The following is a 26,246-nucleotide window of genomic DNA, read 5'->3' on the forward strand; positions in this document are numbered from 1 at the left end:
ATCCAATAAAGTTAATCTTGTGAGTATAAGAAACGTGTTAATTTATCGTGTAAGGTTGGCAAGCGGAAGAATAATCACAGACACACTCGACATCTTGACGCGGATCTTCAGACTAACTTAACTATGATTTATTGGGAAACTGGAACTACTTAACATACGTACATATATGTGTGTTTCTAAATTAATTATTGAATCTAAATAGGTAAAACAATGATTGATTAATGATGCAATTGTTCGATACCTCCTTGTATACTAGACACCATATCAAGAAAATAAATATAGTAGCTTAACTAGCTAAAGTAAGCTGTAAATTCCGAACCCAAAAAACCCTAATTCAGCGAACTATTGTCAAACGTTGCTCCATTATACAAAGATTCAGCAATTAACTTTAATTTACTTTTCCTTTACCTTTCAACTGCACTTCTAGACTATCATGTACTTGCCATCGTGTAATAAATAGTTTCATTAACAATTCGATACTATTATCTTGCACAGCCGAAGCTTTCTTCACTTTTTGTTGGCCATGTTCATAATACTCGGAGTAGTTACGCGAAAGGAAAGCGGCTTACTAGACGTTGTGACGAGACGTGCCCGGCTCGCTCCTAATGAGAAACTATCAAACTCCAACGGCACATTTGTCTTGTTAATGCTAATATTCTATTCTCCAGACGATGCCGCGCCGCCAACTAGGCTTTTAGTTGGACGTGTACCGGTAGTTTACTATACGAACCATCTAAGTACTTCCTCATACAAATACAGGAAATCACTAGTTAAATGAGTAAGAAACCTCTTTTGTAAACAATCACGAAGTTTCAATCAGTACTAAGTCAAGTTCCCCGCTTATGTCATAATATCTCGAACATATTTAGATGAAACACTTCCACAAAGGCCCATGAATGGGATCGCTTCGCATGTATCGCATTAGCACATTTATATGGTAGACAATCGATATCACTTGACTAAGGAAAAACAAATAGATTCTTTATGGCAATGTACGAAGGTAACAATTCACCCCTCAATGGGCCGTACGGAATCTAAAGCGATCGTAATTTCGTCTGGCAATATTCCGCCTTTTCATATTTTCCTTTTGCCTTCCAAATGTTATGCCGTGCCCAATACAAGGCAGCGATTTCGTTTGTTATTTCAAGCCCTCTCACGCTTCTCCGATTTAGTATATCGACACGTGAAGCATCAGTTAAACAAAATATCGAATCACTTCACTTTTCAAAGGTAATTTTAAATGAGCCTTTATAAAATAAAAGAGATTATGATTCTAGCTTTATGTTTTATTAAAATGTTACAACGATGAGTGATTTATTTAATATTCGGATACTTATTGCTTTAAACAACGTTTTGTTGCTCGAATTTCAAACAAATGGGATCACTTAAATTTTAGGAACGGAAAGTATAACAAGGAATATCTGAGTGTCACATTTTCAATAGTAACAATCGTACTCCGAATAGCTACGAGAGAATGCAAAACGTGACACCCTTTAGTCGACTCGTAAGGCTGCGTCAAAGAGGACCGTTTCCCGGCTTATGCTGATACTATGTCTTTGAGGAAACGCATCCAGTGCTAGATTATGTATGCCATCTTTAAAACAACTCCGAGAAAATATGTTTCGTTCGTGTATTGAGGGAATTTCAACAAGTGAAAACTTTTTGACTTTGTAACCCCTTTTGTTTGCTCTTTCTTCCTTGCAAAGGGTTCAAAATAAATACTTTGGATTCTTCATACTTTGATTTTTTATTTTACTAACCAATATTATTTGTGCTATTTATTGATCGTATAATATTTAAAGTTCAGTTTCATTGACTTCTATTTTATGTAAAAAAGAAATGTTTTATGTACAATCAAGTTTTACTTACTGCTCGCTCACATAAAATGCAAAATAAACAAAACAGAATAAAGCGTTTTTATATTTTTCTATTACGACAAACAGAATTACATGAAAAATAAACAAAACTCGTCTGTGTACGCGAAAAAGAATACGTCACCCATACGACAAACAATTTAACTTCACGTCAAACTATTTATGGAATGCAGGCGTATATTCGCGAATGGCGTTTCAAAGGCAATGGTGTGTTTACACTTGTCTCTAGAAGAGCGGCGGGTAGCCTCAGATATTTAACCGCTAGCGGCGCTTCGCAAAGATAAATAAAAACGGCTGAGATTTAAATACTTTTTCATTCCTATTCTTCACCTTCCCTCTTTGAAGCGAGTCCTTTATATTTATTAACGTTGGATAGCAATATTTAATTATCATTAGATCGTTATGAAGTTTTATTGCCTACTCTGTAAGGCGAGTGAAATTTTCTGTGTCGCGGTAGTTATTTTGCTTAAAATTTTTGGTCCTTGCCGAGGAAAAACAGTATTTAAACCGTTTATTCTTCACTGAAAGTGTTAATTTCATTAATTAAGTAATCAACACTCATTTGTGAATACATTTTCAGCTGCAATTTACTCCCTATAAACGAGGTTGTTTGATTTTCTTCAAACGTACTCAAATAGTCGATATTTACAGTCCCAAGTCCTTAGTGGAAATGAAGCAAAAAGTGCATCAAAGTCAGCGTCCACACTCCAGTTGGACGGGACTTACGACCGGCTTAATAAATACTAGCGTTTGATGAAACAGAAATTGGAGTAGCAAATGAAAAACATACAAAGCGAGCATTAACTGGCCACAGTTGGTACAAGTGAACTAATTAATTAGTAAGTACATAATACGGTGTATTTAGAGTATGGCTGCGAACATTGGCCAGTGTAGCTATTGATTAGACCCCGGAGGTGGTAATACCGGGAACATTGCAGTTCCGAACTACAGTATAGACACCGATACCAAGTTACAGAGCATACAGGACTAACTAAATGTTAATGTTATTGTTATACAAAGCCATAGCACCATAGTTACGTTGTTGTATTGTTTTGTTAGCTTAATTGCAGAGTAGGCTGATAATAGTATCTAACATTATTTGAAGCATAAGTATTATGGAACTAAATAAAATAGTATTTCAAAGAAACTATATTCTAATTTATGATAGAATAATAATATCTGCTTCTCACTCATTGAAGTTGTTAGTACATTTAGAAATACAACATTTTTAGTATAATTCAGAGGTACTCAGCACCTCTAATATTTTTATTAAAAGAGCGAACCGTGCGTTATGTTAGTTTTACATTCCTAATTATATTATGTTCTCGGGCATAAACTTATATTTTAATGCAGCACTAGAGTCCCTGTTAAATGTTATGACTCATAATTAAATTCAATCGTAACTAAATCTAAGATTAAATAGCGAAAATGTGGGCTTCTTTTTTATAACTAAGAATACAGATAAAATATATTACTGCCATAAAAACTAACAAAACAGAGGCATAAGGGCTGATATTAAAACAAGTGAAACGAGTTTCATCTCCCACTGAGTCTGCTAGTTAACAACTTAGAAGCAATGAAACGCAATAAAGTTCGTTTAAGTTCAGTGAGAACTCTCCATAATCCAATAAAAACAAGTAATTTTCGTACAAAGGCTTACACAAAGCAATTGACCGGATAAAGCAAGTGTTGTTAGCCGGGAAGTCCCAAAAAGCTTTCTGCATCAAAATATCTGGCGTCAAAACATAGTCCACAGCTCTTGACGCGTTAATGGACTTACCCGTGGTGCAAGTTTAGAAGCCTTGTAGCGTTGCAACAACCATGTTACCAGTTTTGAACGCTTATCAACAACACACCACAATATCTAAAAGGTTAAGGAATTAATTGTCGGTCTATTTTTTTATAAATCCAGATAGGTAACTTTTTAACTACTTGAGAAGTTAAATATAAGAATATCGTATTGAAAATTACTTTTAGTATTATGACAAGTTAATTTAAATTAAGTAAAGTATCGAGACACTGAAGTAAGAAAGTAAAATGAAAGTGCAAGTCTGAAGTTTTCTATGTGAAAAGAATCAGCAACATAATAGGTTACTTCAAACTTTTTCTCTAACAGAACTCTGTTACAAAGTTGAATAAAATTAAGGAAACAACATTGAGATTCGACTTTAAAAGTGAGTCCAGATTTGGAAGTAGCTAATGTTCTTAAATCGGAACAGATGGGTAACGAGCCAGGACAAATATTTTGCCACTTCGGAACGTTACCTGACCGGGGAAGTGGCCGCGGTGGAGTCAGCCGCGGGGAGACAAAGTAAATATGTCCCCGTTTCCCGGGTCGTCCCCACATTTTATCGGGGAGCGATCGGCGCTCGGGTCGGGAAATGAATTTAAAACGTGTTTGCGGGTAATCTGTTATCGGTCCCTTGTCTCTCGCTGGAATATAGACGTCCAGCCCGCTCCTATATCTCGATCGTGATTCCGCGCCGCCTGTAAACATGACCGTTCATAGTGTTGTGATTGTTGTGCCCTATTATATGTATTGTTCCTTGTTGATATCGTTATCAGCACCCGAACATTAAATACGTCATTATTTCATTAAAATAACACCATAGAACGAGCTATTTCAATTTCTAAGCATAATAAGAGATGTCGAATAAGGAATTGAATAAGAGCCACAGCCGTGTTCGCTAATTAAAAGTGATTTGCTAGATACTCCTTGCAAAACATCAAGATACAACCTCATTATTCTGTTCATTGAGTTATAGCCTACAGCCAAGGAGCAGAGGCATCGTTATTTTTTATTAAATCGCACAAAAGAAAAACATCGCTAATCTGAGGAAATTTCGTATAAAGAGTACAATAAAATGTTAAACGTATAAGTAGTGAATGTTAGGTGGAAGCCGAGTCTAATACGAGCAACACTGGGTTAATTATTTCGTCACAAGAGCCCTCGTAAGCCACTGTAACAGCGCTTCAGCCAAGCTCGGGGGGACCATAAAAGCTACATAATACGCGGCGACGTAAAACTCTTATTATTTTAGTATCTGCGAAACGGTCGCGGAAAACATATCGTAAAATAAAACCTGTCGCGTTGTACGAAGATGCAAGCCCCTCCATTGGAGGCGCAGTTCAGCCGATGTGCACGCTCTAAATCCAGTTGGATTCAGTGTGGACACCGGTTAGGATCGAAACCAGCGAGCTAGGTGGATTTCTATGGTAAATACAGACTTTATGGTAGCCGAGGGATAAGTTTCCATTTTAAATTGAAGAGAAACTCTGAGATGTTTCCTTGTCTCCCGACGGGGCTGAGCGCGCGAAGCTGAATAAAAATTCACGTCAGGTAAGCACACGGAAATATTTACACAACTGAAGAATTTACTCCACTGCAAGTGGTTATATAAATAAATGCTTAACCTTAACGTAACTCTTTCGTATCGATTGGCGTCAGGTGAAGTGGAAAAGACATGAAAGTATTACGATGTAGCAAGCAGTAAGTGGTAGAACTGAAATTAAAGTCTCGGCGATTCCGACAGCGCGGGCCAAACGGCGACGAATCGGGAATCGCCGGTTTGAGTGAAAAATGTCAACATGAAATTATTCAACAATTTTTTTTTTTGCGAAAATGCGACTAAGTCCCGGAAACGCCCATTTACATAGCCGATGTCGACGCGATGGTGCGTGGCGACTTCAAATGGGAATTATAATACCAAATTGAATACAAAACTTTCCTTTCAGTGCCGAGTAATGGAGGAGTCTATGCACCGGAACAATCGAAAAGACAAATAGAATGAGAGAGGAGACGAGACACTCGCTCTGTTGAAATAATAAGTGCCTGACGTCTTTTTGGACGTTCCTGCCGCGCTTTTTTGTAACGATAAATTTTTACGCTTTGATCTTTCCAATTCAAATAGGCTTTTTTTCTCGTAGAATCAGAAGTTATAGGAATATTTCAAAAGCTTTAAGTGAGGCGACGGAGCAGATTTTCTTTTCCACCGGCTATATCGTTCTGATTGAAATGCAAATGAAACAGTGTCCGTTCTAAGCTTATTTATTTTATCTTACCTCTTTGGTTAATCTGCCAAATTAGGAGCCTAGGGCAATGAAACGGTACATAATCAACTACTTGTTTATTAAGTAAGTATTGGTAATTAATTCAACTCGGTTGTAATTAAACCTCAGTTCAATGAACTGGAACGCAATTATTACATTGCATGTCTTTGTACCTATATTGTTTGACATTACACAAAGATATTACAAAAACATGATATTTAAATATATCTTGCATTAGTAGTGAAATTTATGAAATTTTAATCTTCTCTCTCTGCAGTCGAGCAATGACAGGGATTGTTTGCTGAAGAATCTGAAGCGGTTCATTATTCCGTTCCGAGTTATTTGGCGCCCAACGAGGGGCTACGCGCGCTCGACGGCGAACATCTGACGAATCACTCGCAGATTTGAATCTGTATCCGCGGAATGTTTCATTTTTAGACTTATGTGGTTTAACTTGTACAATTTTGTATTGCAGGTAAGTGCATGTGGTACTGTTCTAGTTATAACTTAATGTCTAATCGAGTTTTGTAGTTGTAACTTGAAATCTGAACAAGTTACACGACGAAACAAGCTGCAACAAAAACATTTGCCTATGCCGACGTTAGTGAATTGTTCTCCCGCTCGTGACTGGGTAATTTCCATACATTTCAAGTTCCATCGCCTGCGGGACGTTCGTTCTTTTGTTGATAAATGTTTGACGGGAACTCCGGGGACGCCATTAAAAGTTTTTTCGTGAATAATTCCAGTTTACATACGCAAATGTTTACTCGTGAGTTTACCCCCGCGCTCACCTATTCGGTGATTTCTTTTCATAGAGGCGTTTGTTCAAGGAGTGGTGAATTTCTTCTGAGCGGAGTCGTTGAATATGTAATTGGAAAAGTTTTTGTGTTTTCTTTGTCATAACCCTTAGTTTTGATGTAATTTACCGACGATCAGGGGCAAACACCGCGCTTTTAATGTTGGATGTCTCTAGACACCAACTGTACTTTAAAAATGTTAGTTTGATTGAAAACTGTCAATAAACTCGTATATTAATAGGATCGTCAGTTTGTAAGTAAAGTTTAAAGGAAAGTTTTTGTTGGAACAAAGTGACCGATAAAGACACGTAGACCTTAAAGTTGTCGGCGACGTGGTCGGGTGAAGTGCTAAGTTCTGAGCCATAACTCAGTGCTACGAAGTTGGCCGATCAGATTGTGTGGCAGACAAAAAGAGCCTGACGTCACGGAAGCTAGATTGCGTGGATAAAGGCGCGTGCTCCCGACGACACCGCGGGTTAAGCTCACGCTATATCAAACCTTTTTGCAGGGACATCCAGTGAGGTAGGAATTTCGGAGTAACTCAGTTCACATAGTTCTTCAAGTTTATTAAGTGAAGTGGTTTACTTGTAGTATTTTTTATAACTAAGTAGTTAACAAGAAAATTAAAGAAAATCTTATTATTTCAGAGAAAATTATGTTGCTGATTAAGTATCAAAGATAAACGCAAACCAAGTGGAAGTGGATCTCTGTAATAATAATGTACATAATTATAATAAAATAATCACAAATTCCACAGCGCAAAATTCCACAGCCAAGTACGACGTCTTTTCTGCGAATTATTGGAAACAGATATCTAAAGATTAATTAACACTACTAATTTCTACGAAGTTGCTCTTGAACTAAGGCACTACTTAGGTAATCCTTTACCGGGATACCGTTAACTAACTGCAAATTAAGATAACACGTAGCGATAAGGCGACGTGTCGGGTTAAAACGGGATCTCCAATAAGTGGGTGTAACAGACCGCACTTGTAAGCAAGTACCGCTGGATATTTATAGCCCAGCGCTGGGAAACCTATTTTGTTGCGGTTGGTTTAGAAAGCAACGGTACATTTTATAGGAAGTAGAAGTGTGAGTGGGCATTATTGTTGATTTAATGATGTTCTCTATGAAATTATGATCGTGTTTGGTTTATTTATTTTTAACGTTGTTTTACGTAGCTCATAACGTTTCATGCAAGAAGCAAACCAACCAAATAATTAACTTTATTAAAATAAATAAACACAAATCACATCCAAATAGTGGAAACTCTTTTACTCTGTTAACAAAACAGTATTCAGTAGCACAATATAAAAAATATATATATCCAGCACACTATATGATTTACTTTACGAACCCCTCTCAACAAACTTTTACGTTACTTCCCGCAATTTTCACTTACTTTTTGAAGATTGTCTTCAGAGTAAACAATGTGTACATACACAGCTACCTTCACGTTTTGTATTAAACGTAAATAATTTGAAGGATCAGTGGAGGTTGCCTGTGTGATTATTTCACGCTAACAAAATTAATAAGGTAAATTTCAACGGTGTGCGAGAGGCGTTATTGCGTTACCTCAGAACCGCTTGTTTGATGTGGAACAGCCAGGAAAAGCAGCGATTTGAACAATACCGTTATAACATTATACTGTTTTTATTTCATTAAAAATGTTGGAGACATCTGTCTCTTTTTCTTTCTTGTATAAAGAATACCACGTGAGATTTGTCTCTGTTATATTAGTAGTGAAACGGAATAATCCTTCTGTTGACGTTTTAGCTATATTAAGGTATACAAACAGTGACGTGTGATAGATTTAGGACCTTTACAAAAAAATATGTTACATTTGAAAGAAATTGTCTTAGAACAAATACTCGGGAATAATATGAGTTCAACGTTTGAGCTTACATAAAGATGAACGAAACAAAGTAAGCATATTTTAGGAACAATAACCCAACAACGTCAAGATTTTATTTACCACCATAAAAGCGAAATTCACAATATTGTGAGCCGGTGAACTATCAAACTATACTGGAGTGTAATTTATTATGAAATATTCAACATCCACACTCATACATACTATGGTAGAAATGGTAGTGTCGTGGGAAAAGCTAAGTGTGAGACAAGATTCATGCAAGTTAATAGATATGAAGTTTTTATGAGCCATAACGTCACCTCTGGAAGTGAAATAAAAAGGTGATATAACCTTTTTATGCGGCTGCAAAATAATATATTGCTTCTTAATTTGGACTATAATATTATGTTATTAAAATATTGGGTCACGATTTATTTATACTATAATATAATAGTTGTTTATGTTGCTGGTCGCCCTATATGTGTTTAAAATAAACCATTGATCATTCACATCATTGATGTACATCATTGAATCAGGTGTGCCTTATATAAAGTGTGTTGTAAATCTTAGGCGGATATTGTTCAAACAGTAAAATTAAAGTCTCGAGATCTCGAGATCGCGTGGCGGCAGGTCGAGGCTGTCCAAGTCGCGTACGACAAATTATGTCCCCGCGAACAGATAGCGATATTGTCGCCCTAAAAACACTTTTCCCTTGTTTTTCTCTGAAATGGGGAAGGAAGAACGGTAGTTCGGCAAGACAGCTTGATCCGGTGTACGGCCGTTTTAGGGGCAGCAACAAGTATCTTATTTACACATGGGAATACAAACTTTGTACCCAAGAATAAAGAGTTTAATTTATTTTGTGCCCATACTAGGGAAGAAAGAATTCATATGTGTCTGTATAAGGAGGAATGTGAAAGTGATGGAGCGTACACAAGGAAACGAGTTATTTTCTGAATCAAGTTCTTAGTTTTATTGCGTTTAGACGCACTGGCGGCTGGTTAAGGTAAGAAAAATATGTTTTTATTGTCAATCAAAATTACTTTTACATTGTTTATTGACGTGTAACATTGATATCACTAAGGACCGTGGTAAATTAATCAACCTTAATGTAATGTAATCCTATACACGAACATGTTATGTAAGCAATGATTTTAAAAGCTAAGGCACCTTCAAACGACAACGTCCTAAAGAAAATACTTTAGAAAGAAAGGAAAAAACGGGAAAAACCAATTGTGCATCCCCGCTTCATTGTGAGGAGTCCAAAAGAAGCCCGATATAAACGAAGGACGGAGACGACTCGTTAAAAGAGATACTTATGAAAAGAGGAGATTCGTGGAAAAAATCGAAAAGCTGAGGTAAACAATAGAGACGCGGTTGGAGGCGCCGGGACAAGTTTTCAATTAACAGAATGAGACTCAAGTTGACGGCAACTCGACAGCTCGATAGCACACTACCCCAGCATTGGCTCTCCTAGTAGTGAATACAGATGTAATAAAAGAAGCTAGCGAATTGTTGTATTGAAGCTAAAGGGGCAATGAACTGTACAGTACGTAGTATGTAATAGGTGTTTATGCGAAGGTGAGTTGGCGGAGGTTTCGGAACGGCCCGCCAACTGAGTGGGTTAAATGGAGCGTGGACGCGACGAGGCCCGTTGCACTTGTTGCAATTTCTCTCCACTCCACAACTTAATTGTACCGAGTGTGCCTTTACTTTTGCTATAGACGAATGGCGTTAATTTTACCAGAAAAGGTTACAGTCCATTACTCTAATTGCGAGCCGCATTTCATCTAAGCATCTCACAACTTCGGTCCGCACCGAAGAATCCTTCAACAAACTCGAGAAAATTTACGGAAACCAACTACCAAAGAGTATGGAAGTAAACGAGGACTCTTCGCTAATATTCCTAATTAAGCTTTTAATGTAATTGAATGAGTGGAGACATATTGCGATTGGAATGAGTGAGAGTACCGCGCACCCCTTCGCTCGCGACCAAAAATACTTTCAGATAAATTACTTACAGCGAACTCAGCGCGCATACAAATCGACCAGCGATTCTCCATATTTCACCTTGCCGAACATTCGCTCGATTTACACACTTCTGTAATAGGCGGGGGAGGGTAAACGTTGCGATGGACGAGTGCCGATGCAGAGATCTCAACTCGTGAAAATTAAGCCATTTCCGTTTAGGAGCGTCGTGTTCTAACTTTATTACTAATCGAGTCACGTCACGAAAAGAATTTCCGATATACAATTAAAGAAGAAACGAGTGTTGAAGATCTCGAGTCAGAGGTGGGCTGATATTGTCTGCGTCTGTCACGAGAAGCCAAATAACCGGAGAGCAGGGGCACCTGTGCTCGATAATGCGCCGGCCCGTCTGGCCGAATGGGAGAGGAATCAATTAGGCCGTTGCCGAATTGCGTAACGGCTCTAGTTACGAGCATTACGAGTGGGTCCGCAGCTGCTTTTTGCTCATCCAACCTCTTGTTATTGCACAATCGACATTCGACGCCTCAGATTAAGATATTACGTATTCATCGAACCTTTTCATTATAGTTTTATTGAACGAGTAAAGTAAACATGCTTGAACTTTTAGGTCAGCTGCTTTGGGCTAACGTTAGATAAGTTTTTGAATTTCATTTCACAATCGTAATTACAGCTTAAAAATAACTAGTAGTGATAAATTCACAAGCAGCACATTATAACATGTGTATAGTTTAAAATCAGTTACCGTTGTCATGCGTGTATTTAACGACGACCGCACGCGTGCGCTGCTGGCGGCTCGGTAATGGATTACCTTAAACGCAACTGTATCATCGGGCTAACCGCAGCGAGAACGATTCCAACTAAAAATTACATTTAATCCATTTGGAAATATCACAGTTGAGCAACATTTTTTTATTGTATTTGTTCATTAATTGGTATTGAAATAATCTTTAAATTTAAATAGGAAAAGCACCTTTATTTTTCGTAGAGAATTAGATTCACCTAAAAATGTCAATCTAAAATGTAATGTGAATGCCCAATAAAGCGGATTACCCTTAAATGACACGATGCGAAAAGTCAGCTTAAAATTAATCGATGTCTATAAAATTCAGATATAGGCACCCATCGCCGTGAATGCTGAAATATAAAAAAATCTAAATTAATTAGGCTGAATAAATTAAAATCATCAAGGGAACGAGCTCGTAATTTTCGCCATGTCCGCTGTAGATTGCGGCGTGTGAGGGCAGTCGTATGTGAATTATTTAGAGGCGGTCGCGCGGCCGACTGGCCCGCAATTAATGAAGTGGTCCGAGTCGTTTGTCAATGCGGTGGTCTGTGGCGGTCGGCGGACCCTCACCTACACCAATCTGTTACCTAAAATGTGTCAGATGCAGTAGGCCTAAAGAATATTTGTGATTCAGTGTGCCAAATCAATCGTAAAGTCCACAAACTTCGAGTTGCTCTGGTTAACTTAAATTGCATTCGGTCTTTCTTTAATTGCTTTTCGAACAAATTGGTAACATTTGAAGACGTTTTGCTAGTTTGTACTAGAAAGTCAAAATGGTCAGGACGTTTTAGTCGTGCTTATAAAATTAATAGGAGCTTTCCTGTCGTAAATGTCTTAGTGCCCAACATGTAATTCTTGCTACAAAACTAACCACAATGATTTTATTGTGTGGCTGACATAGTATTATCTTACATCCATTAAGTATAATTTAACTAATACCTATTCAACGGCTTAACATCACTGGCGATATTCTAAAAGGTGATTATAAATCTAGTGAAGAGGTCGGAAGCGGGCCGCCCAGGTCGCCGTTAATTTTAATGGTGAGATTTATTTGTCCCCGATTACGAGGAGTTTGATCAAATTCCGAGGCGGCGTGTAAGCGCCCTCGCAATGACATTAGGCGGCGATGCCGCGACCCGCGCCGCGCCGCGCCGCGCCCCTGTAATCGCACCGTTTAAATATAATTGCAATAAGTTAATAAAATCCCACAGCGCTTTTAATTAATTTGTGGCGACACAGGCGCCCAATTAAATGGGGATTTCGAAAATTTCATAAAGCGCCGTTGTGTGGTAAACGCTATTTTTGCAGCCTCTGTTTTTGTGTGGTTTGTCGATGAACGCATGGCTCGTCAATTTTCGGTGAAAATGTAAATAATGTAACGGATTTAATTTAGTGATTGATTTATTGCCAGCACTTCAACTAACTGGAGCTAAGAATCAATCACGTGGTCATTAAATTGTCATAGCATAAAATATTCGTAACGGGTCCCTAAAAATTTGAATAGGTAAATGAATCTGTATTAAACGCGGAATCTATTTGGAATCATGAAGTATAAAATGCCGAAATTTGTTCGTGGTTGAATTACTAGGCCAGAAAAAGTCGTGTAGCCTGTTATCAAAATGTAGCGTCTCAATTCGTCGCTCTTATTGTAAATATGCATTAGGGCGGATGACACTGGCTTCGGCTCCTCATTACGGCGATGCGCCATCAAAGACGTCCACGATCCGGACCGTGAAGTGTCCCGGATACAAGCCGCTCAATTATGTTAATGGATTTGCAGCATTCTGCCTACAACAGGCTTGCCTTCAACTGATTGATATGCAGCTTCCATTATATCACATGTGTACATTTATGACGATTACATTACACAGCCATCTATTATTTGGGTAACATTAGTGCCGCGCGTAATTATGATGATAATAACAGCAGTTGAAACAAAACAGGCCTGTATTTACTTTCCGCCGAAGCTCATTTTATCCAAAATCAATAGGTAGTCCTAATAAAACAAATACATTTTATTTCTCGACGTATCGTAGTAGGCGCAAGGAAATGATTGATAGTGCTATGAGCACACAACGCTTATTGAACGACAACAGAGGGGACCACCGAAATAATGACAGTTTTTATCGAACCGACAGGGGACTGGTATCAAATATGTATTAATCAACACTAAAATAGTAATTAAAGACAAACTTCTGAAAGCAAATAAATCAATTTAGGTCACGTCAACGGTCTCGTTAAGCCAGTGAAATGATATCGATACAAATGGAATACACAATTTGTGAGTGAGCAGTGAGTCCGCGAAAAGGGAGCCGTGGCTCGGGCGCCGGCGGGCTCGCACGGCAACGCGTCGTTTTATGTAACGGTTATAAGAGAAGTCGCGCACCTGTGAGTCTAACCGTAAGATTGGCAGCAAAACGCCGACTCACCCGGCCGGTATACGCTTAAATTACGCGTAAAGCCGAACACAAAGGCTATGCGTATTCAAATTCCATTAATCTCCCACCCGGGGGAAGGTGGGGTAAAATGAACCGGCGCGGACAAAAACAATGCCGCCGGCAAATAACCGGCTCAGCATTGTTCCGGCAATTAGAAAGCTTTCCCATGTACCGGTCGTGTATAAAAACAGTGTAACATCAGCACGAATCGCTGCCTATTGCTCGTTACCGTTGATGTTTATTACGGTTATTAGGACTAAGCCGTGCGGTTACATAATAATGTTTTCGTATAAGTTGTTTTAAATTAATCATGTGCTCACATAGCTGGCTAATCACATGTTTTACAACTCCAAAATGGTTAGAATCTGATCATTAATAGCATCGTTAACTTTGATTGCAGTCCGAATGTGTCGAAGTCGTTTTAAGCATGATTGGACAAACGCTATCGTACGACGATATAATCTGGGAAAAGCCGGATCAAAGGTGAATATCAGCGAATTAAAACCGACTGTCGAGTGTTCGGTACCGAATGCGACAAATGACACCACGTTACGAATTGATTTCCAGATAATCCCCGGCTGGACATTCGGGGTCGCCGATTCTTTAGAAATCAATGAGGCGTGTCAATTACTACTGTAGCTTTTGATGATTTTGTGTAGTAGTTCTTAACTACTTAAATACAATTTCTACACATGCGTTAATTATACAGGTACCTACTGTCTACTGAATAATCGAAAACACTACAACAATGATAATAAGAGAGAAACTCACGAATGTATAATCCGCAATACCGATAACAGGGCAGCTTACCTGCAAGAAAAATTATGTACATTAGGTAATATATATTTAATTTTACATTCCATTGAACCCCAAACTGCAACTTGACACAAGCTGGTCCTCGTAATGGGAACAATGTGGTTGCCGCAATCACAAGGAGCATGGCCGCGCTATTGTTTTTACCGCTGTTATTGCGGAGTGCCGAGTAGCAATAAGCCAGCGTTGTTTACTCAGGGCCACTATTGTACCCGGTTATTAGGACAGGTCCTACGCGGCCCGCGGCGGCTGCGGGTTAAGATGGGCTCAACCAACTCAACCCAGCTTTCTTACTACGTAGGTAGCACTTAAGCCAACTGACGTCAGGTGGCGTCGGGTAACGTCGGGTTACTTCGAGTTACCTCGGCAACGTTAGAACATATCTGAAGGATTACGTACACGAGTTTACAGTGTTACAGTACCTTGATTAAATGCTTGTGTATTTAATTATACGAGTGTTCCAGCGAAACAAGCGTCAATTTGTCCCGGCTGCACAGAGTAGAACTAATAATTAATTTGACTGGCTGAGATTTAAGCGTGCTCATAATACGTACTCGGCTCGCATTTCCGCAATGCACAACATATTCTTAATGTCACCTCATTAAACTTCTCGTATTCATGACGTTACTGTTATTCAGCGATACCAGTCGTACCCACAGCTAAAGCCATATTTTCAGTGAACCGTAACAAGGTTTCTACTCCCTACGAAAGGGACGTAGCGCAAGACCTTGTCTTGCATAAGCTGTACTGGTCCTTATTTGTGTGCAGACTTGAGACACGCGCTAATACGTTATAATAATGTTACTACTCATGGATTACATATGTTTAATCTTGCTACAGAATTCCTGCAAGTTTATCAAGAAAGTGTCATCGACCGACACACGCAAATCACGTCCTTTTGACTTTGAAATCGTCAGGTACAAATTCAAAGAAAAGGATTATGTCAGAAATTCTTGAAGAGCTAGTGACATGATAAAGTTTCCTTGACAATATACCGAGTAAATGTATGTAAGTACTTAACAAATTCCGGGATTCGAGAATGTTTTAATGACGCCCTTATCGAGCCGAACATTCCTGAGAAATTCAAGACGCTCTTAAAACGATACCAATTTCAATAATTACGTGTCCTTGACATAATCAAAATTAAGATATTCGAGATCTCTGATTTCTGTTTTAAAATTAATAGGTACATATGTATATTTATCAGAAACCGCACAAGATTAAATCGTATAATTATTTGACTAACTTACAATATTTTATTTAAGACCACTTCAATAAGTACGAATCCTCACACACACTCCGTGTAAACATGTTAAATATTACTATCGCACATGTATTCGAACACCAATGAATGAAATATCATACCAGCCTCAACAATGCTATTCAAACCCAAGAACCGATTAAACAAACCCATTCAATGCCAAAGAACCAATAAGGCAATGATACCTTTATTTGGGTAAAATGTTACGTCTAATTCTCTGTACAAATAATAGGTAGCACAACGGATATGCGAGCAAACAGTTTGTGGGCAAACATACGTCGCGGTTGTCATGGCTACCTAGCTACGTGGTACGTATAGGTAAAGTGCGGGCCGGCCGTGTAGCGGTTTGCCACCGAACATTAGCTGTCGACACCGTTTCCGACAATACTGTGATTATTTTAAATATTAAACGCTTTTCCCGCATCTGAGTAACGGAAAATAATATTGTGGGAGTTTTAGTGATATTACTTTGCCGCAATGTTGCCGAGTTTACGGTTGGGTTTATTAAAAAGATACTGGACGCGTTACTTTAGTACTCGTATATCTTTTTAGTGCATCTGTTAAGTAAATAAGACATTAAACTCAGTCAAAAAATTGTTTAACTTCATAGATATGATAAATAAAAGTCACATTAAGCAGTTTTCATAATGTCAATTTTATCATTTAGCTGAGTATTCTTTATAACAGAATATGAAATAATGTTATTATAACATCAGCATCGTGTTTCGTAGAACAAGCTTATCAAGCTACAACGATCAAGCCCATTACAACTGGCTTGTAGCACTAGAAATATTTCACGGCTATGATCCATTAGATAAAGCGTTATACACTCGTGCCTCTAAAATAAACCACAAAACAAAACCTTGTTTTCTTTTTATCCCAGATCAAATGGAGCAGAATTCAAATAAGATTACTGGCTTAAAATAATTGTAATTATGGTAGCCCACTGAAATTTCTCACTAAACACGCTCAATATGAACTCCATTATCACAGCTATTATCTTCCATTCGAGAGTTTTCCTTGTTATTTTCTCTTTGCCTACACAATTCATTAGAAAAACGGCGAGAGGGCTCCATTGCGACAGACTCCGTTGTGGGAACCGCAGAGGTTTTGTCAAAACAAGCTCAGGTTTGAACGTGAAACGTTAGTCTTTTCACGTAAAAAACTCAACTCATTTATCAAATCACCGTTGTCTACATTACAGCAGCCGGCGTATTGTGAGCAGGCTAAAAAGCCCGTCTATACAAAACGGTGTGGCGCGGCGCGCGACGCGACGTTTAAATCACGCACAAAAATGAACCTTAAATTACCTAATCTTAGGCTTTCTGAGACAAAATTTGAACTTTTCGCCGGCCAAAGGGTCTGAGTGAAAAGTAATTTGACGCCTAAATTAAATGAGTAAAATTACACAAATAAAATTAATGGTGCAAAAATGCGCACCGATTTTCCAAATAAACATTAAGTGTATTAGGGAGCTTAGATTAATTAAGAAGATTAAAACTTGTAACTAAATACTCCATGACCTTAACTTTAAGTTTATTGAATATTTAACTTCATGCAAGTTTCATATTGTTATAATAATATTATGTCAACATCTTCAATCTTCCATTAGAGTGTCATAAGTGTTAATTTGGTTATTAATTTTTCCAATGACAACAAACTCATCTTGTTTATATAATCCGCACACGCGTACACAAGCACCCAATCTGATAGGTACTTATAGGTACTTTTATTTGGCGTGCATAAAATTTTCACCGCCTTTTAGTAAAGCGGATTGCCGTGAGGCAAAAACGACGAACGAAAGCTCTTTCATTTGTTTAAGAGTGGCTTTACCTCCTTTAAGTGCTCCAGTATATAGGGACGGGTTTGAATACCCGTGAGTGTTGCAGCGGGAAAGGCTCACTTAAAAATTGCCTGAGTAATTTCTATGACGAACACGTACGTGTGAAACTCAAGTGCATTCCACATCGGGATTGGGCGGCGAGACCGAGACGGAGACTGGGAGCGCGCGCCCCGAGCCTCGCTGCCGCCGCAGATATACTCCGACCGAGAGATTACTTAAGCCAATTTTGTCTTAGTGCTCACGCCATTACCTGCACGAGTACATGGACACACACACGCTTTAGGGACGTGATTAACAGCTAAGTGAAATTTATTTTATCGGGCTCCATGCGAGCGAGAGTGTATTCCATTGTCTAATGGAACATTCGTTTTGTTTACTCTCAAAGAGATGGCAGAAAAACAGTGCACAGGATCTTTTGATTCAACGGATTAATTTGACTGTCGATGTGCCTTGACAATATATACGTATAATCATACAACTAACAATTAAACTAAACATTTTATTGCTTGTATTTTAAATCATTATGAGTTAGAGATACAAATATAGGCCTCACGTTAACGGAGTTTTCACGTCGGAAACTCATATAAAAGACATTTCGGCGAAGCTCGTTGCCTATCGGCGGTATTATTCAAATTAATTTAGCGCGGTGAGGCAAAAAGTGCGCGCGTTGGAAGTGCCGCCCCCATATTCATAGAGCTGCCCTAAATTAGCATCACAATGAAGTGTTAGAAGCGCGACTCGCGAGCGGCAAGTGCTTAATGCGGCCTGCGTCTTCTCACACGATTATATCACATACTAATGAATTAAGTAGAAAACTTTTCAGCCGAATTGTATGAGTTGCTGTGTATTTAACTAATAATTACGCAGAGTAATTTGTTCATAATGTAAATTACGCACAGTTAAGGTAATTTCTTAAAAGTCAGGAAATGAGTATCGCAGAACGGAAGGGTATAAATATGTAGGTTTATTCATAGGAGCGTATAATGTTAAGTGTCCCAAGTAGCGCGCCAGCTGAACGACGCGGTATATTGTTTTTGGACCACCCTTTTACGCTTTCACGCCTATAAATAAATCAAAATATTCAGGAAGGGCTCGACTTTAAGGCGGCTTAGCGGAATCGTAAAATTCAACAGCGTTCGTACCGCCCCGGGGTTTATCTTTCGCCAACGTTTGGCGTGTTTTTGCTTGAACCGTAAAAGAGTATCACAGTGTATGAATAGAAAGCAACCCTCCCTTTTACCGAGGACATATGGAGCGGAGCACTTTACAAGTTTAATGCTGAGAGCAGATTATCTGCTCATAGGAAATATGAACCTGCCTCTGCTTAGTGGTGATCTTGCTGAATAATTACTGACACCACACATACCTCTTGCAGCCGCTCATAAATACCGAAACCCCGCCAGCCTACTAAAAACTTACACCCATTTACCTGCTTCTGTCTTCTAAAAATATGAAATGGTTGCGTTTATTTTTACAGCTAAAACGATGCTACGTACAAGTATCATTTCAAATCTAAGTGAACTATTAATGAGACAATATCACTTAAGAAATTCTCCATCAATTAGGGACTATTAGTTTTAATTATCCTTGTTGTTATATTGACTGTGATGAAAAATCTCCATCCATAATCTCGACGTCTAAGCGTATGCAAGGAATTCGAAATTTATCCACAAAATACGAGCGGCTTTTGTTATTCGCAAGTACGGAACGTTTTGGTCATTAATAACAATTTATTTAGCACAATGCCGTAATTTCGGTCCACGAAACCTTTGAGAAAACGTGGATTTGATATTAAACGCCGAATCGTTTTCGAAATTGATTAGATAGTTTATGATAAATTGTACAAGTTTAGGGATGCGTTCGCGTTTGTTTTAAATAGGGATAAACCGTGGATGTTTGGACATATTGTTTAATTAATTCAAATAGGTACCTTTTATTTGATTAATTGTAATACGCTTTCAAAACATTTTGCTACTTTCATAGAATAAGTAATTGACTTTCCAAAACCTGAAAATCCAAACCTAATTAGGCAACAACTGCATATGGGTATTAAAGTATAAAATAAAACAAGTTAAAGAATCAGCAACAAACAGGAACTTTTTAAACGTTATTTTGTTAAGGGCAAGATAATAGAAGAATTCATAAAATCCACACCCGCATTGCAAGCACTTATCAGGAAATAAACAAGGCAATTTTTTGTAAAATTCTTTCGTTACTGTGCACACAGGGAACTTTACTTGGACAAAGTTGAGGTTTCCAAAGTTTCCCATTCAGAACGACGGCAGCCGACCATTGTGGCTAATTCAAGGCTATAATTAAATTTGTTTACATAATATTCTGTTACGAGACGAAAACTTGCTGGTAATACACCCTCGGGGGTAACAAGTCAAATTATACTTTACATAGTTTTATAAATACGAACATTAAGACATTTTCGTGGTTCGTTGTTTAATGCTTTAGAAGTTATAACAACTCATTAGCTTTATGATGAGATTTATAAACAACTTCAGAAATAATTCACTCTTCAACAAAGTAAAATATCTGTTAATGAAAGGCAGCGACATAAAAAGTTATCTCTTACATTTAACGTTTTAATAAATTCTCTTTAAATTGAAATATTCTCCTTGATACCCTTTCCATTTCTTACCTAGAATTTTATAGAACATTTCCCTGTTAACCCGAAAACAGGAAAAAAATCTACCTAAATTACTTAACATAAACAAAAGTGGATTTCAAAGGGCATAAATCAACATTAAGATTGTACAGTCCAGAGTTTCATTTGTGAAAGCAATTTTTTTAGAAAAATAATGAAATTACCCTTGGAACTAAAGTGACCCGCCTGAGGAAAAACAACAATATTCTCGGCCCTCACTACAAAGAGGCCAGCATTTGTATTATCATTCCATTAAACAAAAGTCACCGGAGTTTCAAATGAAAACACAGAACTCATTATTCCCGGGGCAGAGAAATGATTTCAAATGTTAACAAGATTCCCCATAATAGAGTTGTTCACGGAGAGATTTAAGAAAAACAAGTATGAGCCACGGGCCCGCGTTGCCTTATGTTGTGATTCTGAAGAATTGTGTTAATAATGTCTTCCTACAATACACCGCCACTCGAGGCGGTACACGCTTATATGACAAACGGAACCCACTCGCCGTATTGTTTTATAATCTCTGCTTTCTATTTATGCAATGTATTCGAGTGCCTTATCTACGTCGTCAGTATTATTTAACGTTAAATCAAAGTGTTGTTTCAAGAAATTATACATTAAATACTTTCATAGCGTGGAGTAGGTATTTGATTTGGAGCACTTTTCTTTATTTCTTCCACTTAAACAACGCGATTTCCCGGCCCTTTACGAAATTCCTATATTACAATAACGTAATACATTGGGGAGGATCATTTTGCTCGTTTATTGCCGGATATATCTGTGAATGCTCGTTTGTCAAATACACAGTCATTTATTCAATGGTTTATTTTATGACTTCGTACCTCTATCACCCGAAATAAACAAAGAGTTAGTGAGCATCCCTCGAGGGATAACTGTAAGATAAATGTGCTTTTGAGCTCGCGTAAATATTGTATTAAAATACTTTTCTTTATCTTGACGGAGATATACCTAAAGGTGAGTTTGTACAACTGAACATATTTTACTATCATGATATATACTACTTACTTGATTTCAAATCAAATTATTTGTATAAAATGCAAATAATTTAATTTAAACAAGAATAAAATTTACAGCACTCGGGGTGCCGCAAAGCTGTTATAATAAACTTAATAAACGACTCCGCGCGAGTAAACCCGACGCAAAAGTTAGTTTATAATTCAAATAAGAGCAACATACACAAAATAACGCCAGTGTAAAAATAAATTATCACCGGACCACAGCGAAAAGTATAAAAGGAAGAACTTTTTAATTTTAGCCACCACAAAAAAGATCCAATGTAATTAAATTCGGAGGCACAGGTTAGGTGCTTTACATATTCTCAAAACATGAACACAATAGACACCCGCGCCAGTGAAATGACGGTAGGATTGTGCATTCCTGATTTACTGTAATACGTTCCCCGAGCGGTATTCGGAACTGATCTGTAACTAGTGTGGCCTTTATCCAGCTATTTCCTACATTCTGCCATTCATTTGACAACACGACACAGAGTTACGTCGCCAATAAATATCGTAGATGCGGCACTAGTTCCGAACTTCTAATTAAACTCGGTGTTAGTTTTGAAATTTGATTTGTAACATAACTCTGTAAACAAAAGCGAACTATAGTTACATCACATGTATTTTATTACGATCGTCCTTTCATCAGATGTAGAAATAATTTGACGAAAATATGTTCAATTCAATATTTCGATACACTATATTGAGAGTCAATGAAATTTTATCTGAAATTATATTTGTGTCATCTCTTTGTTTGTTTCAGAATTGCGTACAATAGTGAATTGAGGAGCATGGTAAATATGATACGTGCTATCTATGCGTATTTGTAGATTCGGGTGCGCCGGAGGGGACTGGTGGTCGCTCGGCACACCAATCAAACAGTAGTACAGAAAGCGAGCGTCCGGAGGTTTTGTATCTCATAATACACCCGATATCCTGACTGCAAACTCGTTGCACTCGCCAGAAATTAAATACCTACGACGTAGCATGAATTTTTTCCAAAGGTTCGACTGAAGTCGGCTTTGTATTTTTCAGGGATATTGTATGCACGTCCATTCGTATTGTTTTGGAAACGGATTGCAGGTTCAATGAAACAAAGGCATTGGTGGCTGGACAATGCATCTACTGAAATTGTTGCGAACCTCAAAAGAACGGAATTCTTGAAAAAAATTACTTGATATTTATAGTTTTCTATTTTCCGTTACATAATATATTACAACGATTTGTTATGTATGAGTAGCACGTACTTTACTTTGTCGAGTGTGGGGCGGCCGTTAGGACACGACTGTAAAGTTTCCGATGTCATAAAACCACCGCGCTGTAAAGTGAAACCTTCATATTTATTTGTGTTATTCGTTAAAAGCCTCGTAAAGTTAATAAAGGGTTTTTTGTAACAAGCAGGCAGCACGTTCGAGATAAGCTCCCGGTCTCGAGTTAGAATCTTTTAAAACGTCGTTAAAACCAACCCCCGGTCCGCACAGACAAAAGACCAACAACCTAATTGTTGACGAAAAATATTCTCGATGCAAATTCGCACTCTTTACAGCCCATTCGGAATTTGTACTGGACCCGAAAGAAGTTAACGTAATTAGCCCCCGTTGTTGGGGTGTATTCAGATTTTGCAAAGTCGTGATGTAATCGAGAACAACTTTGTTTTCAACCCTTACGAGGGACTGCACAGTGTTATTCTGAAGCCGGTTTTACATATTTTAATACATCACACCAAAAAGAGAGATGAGACGAAGTAATTAAGTAGAAATAATATTGGTAATTTGTTTTAATTTCCACACTCGGGTTAAAATTGAGTGAACCTTTGAGTTGAGGCTATGATACTGTTAATGAAATTAAAATCGCTACGGAATCATGGAATAACTGTAATAATAACATCAGTTGTTCCTCGCAGAGATTGCCTTGTTACTAGTATTTAATTAAATTCTTCAGCTATGTTGTGGAGCGGTGACTCGGTCTGCTGTGCAGAGACCTTTAATTTGGATTCCTGCGTAATAGGACGTAATGATATCTTTCTTGGGGCAAAAGATACGGTAAACCGATAACCAGGTGCATCTACTGTAAAAATTTAAAGAGGTTAAGTAACTAATAAAAAAAGGAATGAAATGACTTATTTAAGTAAGAATATTAGTTACCAAAATTATATTTGTACATTCAGTGTTTTAATACACCAATGTGGTCCTATTGTTATAAGTACTTCTAGCAGATCTGAGTTACGCATTTACCATTTCCTGGATTTAATTAGCAATTGGTCAAACCTTTATCGGACGTCGCTTTCTGCTACACCTATTCCCAACAATTTGAATTCTAATTTGTGTTATCATTTCCATTTTCATAGAATTATACAATAAAGTACTTGTGTAACATGCTATCCTTAATTGGTACCTACGGGGATCTGGAGTGCTCATTGGGCACACTTCTCCCCGAAGACAAAGGTTGGTGGAGTCCTTGCAATCGGATCCGGCGCGCCGACGCCCTCTCGGTAATTTTCTCGTTAACGGAATGAATAAAACATTTCATTCCTTACCTTTCTTTTGTAATTGTTAATGGTTGATGGGTTTTGGCAATTTATGTTCGGTTTCTTTCAGAAACCCTATTTTGCCGCGTCATTTGTTATTCGATATCCATTCAGGATTTGCGTGACGCCTTTCATTGTGTGTTGAGAGATGACCGGATCGCGGACGTTGCCGTCTAGTAATGCGGACGACAATATCGTTTTATTGCAATTTTAAGAACATTACTTATACGTATTTTGATGATTATTAGGTATAACATATTAAAATAATGAAAGGACCCATCGGCATGGTGGTGATAGACAATTTGCAAAGAAAAATAAGTACATCACGATAAAAAATGTAACTCTAACGAGAACCTCAAAATGGCTCGTAAGCAATGAAACAGCGCAATTTCATGAGAAAGGCGGCCCGCAAATAAACCAAAGCGGAGCACATTCCCGCCTCCATAAAACGCAGACTGAAATAAACGTAACAGACTCCGTTCTTTAAAAAATCCGGGCGACGACAACCGCAAAGCTCAGCAAAAATCTCTAGTGTGAGTCGGAATTCCAGCGTCGGAATTTTCATAACTGGCGCGTGGCGTCGTCGGTCGCTGGAGCGTTCCAGGTGAAAGATACCGAATTTATATCCCGAGGCGGTTCTGATGCCGATCGTGATCCGGCTCGGCGGCTCTCGCGCCGCCCGCCGCGCCGTCGGGGAATCCTAGCGCCGTACTTTATTAGGTACAGAACCCGCTCGCCTCTCGCCAAATATGTGTGCGGCCCTCCGATGACAATAAACACCCCGTATGAACGCTGCCCACATGAAAGGCTTTATTTCGCCAGGTGTCATGTTCATGTATGCGCGTAAAACGTAAACGCGTCCGTTCTCTGTTATTGACATTCAAAGGAAAATTGTACTTTCAGCATAAGGGTACTTCTTGTTTTTGAGTTTATAACTTTATTTTTTAGACACTTTTTTGTTTGATGTTTAATTATGTTGCTCAAATCTATGTTATTAATGGGAATATGAATTCTATTCTAACCGTTTTCAGACTATGTATGTCTTATTACTTTGTGACTGCGGTTACGTTCAAAGTTTGATACTAATTTAATACTACTTCAGAAATTAAAAAAAACTTAATGTGACAATTGAATTATGTTTTAACAAGAATCATCTCGCGTACCAAGTGCAGGATATTGTGGGGCACATCCCGCGAAGATTACGTGAGTTTTTCATATAAAGCCATTCAGCCAATTTCCTCATATCCTACACAGGAGCATAATAAAGGAGGCTTTTGTGAAGGAAAGAGGTTCGCGCACCTACAATGCGTAGACACCGCGTGTACTCCGCGAGGGAGCGAGACACCGCTACCCTACTCTCGCTTCTTTTGGATAACTTTAGATATTTAGGGTGCTAGCGTTGTGAACAAATAGCTACTTTTACAACGTCAACGTCTGCTCTATAGGAGATTTAGTTTCGTATTCAATTTTCACTAAATCATGTGCTTAGGAAAGGTTTAGTTTTTACATAGCTAGTTCAAAATTTGCTACGGATAAAATATGTAGCTTCTGGCGCGATTCCTGATACTGTTTGAATATATTTCTAGTCAAACAGTTTTCTCTCTCGGATGGTTTATTTTGTATCAATAAAAAGAGTGCTGGAAACATTTTTGAATTTTTAAAGCTAGCAGAGTGAAATAGTTCTGTTTGTGTTTTTCGTAGCTCTATTTGCACACAGTTATTATATCGAAGTATGTACGTATTTCAAGCAAAGCTTGTGTTGACTTACAGATTTTACATCCCATGTTTGCCTACCCCTTTTGATAAAAATATTAATGTATTTCTTTCGCCAACTCCCACGGTGCGTGTAGGAAGAGATTTATTTTTGAGATTCATTTCATATTTAGATTGTTAACATTCTCTGTTGATACTAATCCTTCTAATGAGCTCTGTGGTTACTAGAACCAAGTAGGTTACTTATGGTTTAGTTCTAACTCGTTATTAGAAGTTACTCGTTTAAACTTTTACATACAATTCAGTAAAATAAATGTCACAAGTAAAAAACAGAGTAATTTGTGGAAAATCTCAAATGATTCACCCTTTTACCATGTGTGCGTTGTCCCAAAGTAATGAACAAAACTCCGTGTAAACGAACAAATTACCTGAAACAAGAGAATACACAGATGAGTATGGGCTTGCAGACAAACAACACGTACCTAACATTAAGTGAACACAACTATGTAGGCAACGCCTGGAACAGCTGATGTTGACAGCGGTGGCTGCGGTTATCCCGGGTCGAGCACGGTGTACCATCCCACACCGTATACAGCATTAACACGCACATTTGACGCTTCATTTCGCGTTCAT

At 38.1% G+C, this 26,246-nt stretch overlaps 1 protein-coding gene across 12 annotated transcripts in view; it reads right to left on the reverse strand.

Annotated features, from left to right (window-relative positions):
• Positions 1–26,246, reverse strand: part of LOC118282293 (polypyrimidine tract-binding protein 1) — a 382,932-nt gene that overhangs the window by 49,095 nt on the left and 307,591 nt on the right. For 5 of the 12 annotated variants that reach the window (XM_035603306.2, XM_050701328.1, XM_035603299.2 and 2 more), the window contains one exon: positions 14,556–14,594. The exons of the other annotated variants lie outside the window; for them this stretch is intronic. In XM_035603306.2, coding sequence (XP_035459199.1) covers positions 14,556–14,594 — 39 coding nt within the window. The remainder of the gene's footprint in view (positions 1–14,555; positions 14,595–26,246) is intronic. 12 annotated transcript variants of the gene reach the window in all.

This window comes from Spodoptera frugiperda, chromosome 20, assembly GCF_023101765.2.
Source record: "Spodoptera frugiperda isolate SF20-4 chromosome 20, AGI-APGP_CSIRO_Sfru_2.0, whole genome shotgun sequence".
Taxonomy (NCBI): Eukaryota; Metazoa; Arthropoda; class Insecta; order Lepidoptera; family Noctuidae; genus Spodoptera; species Spodoptera frugiperda.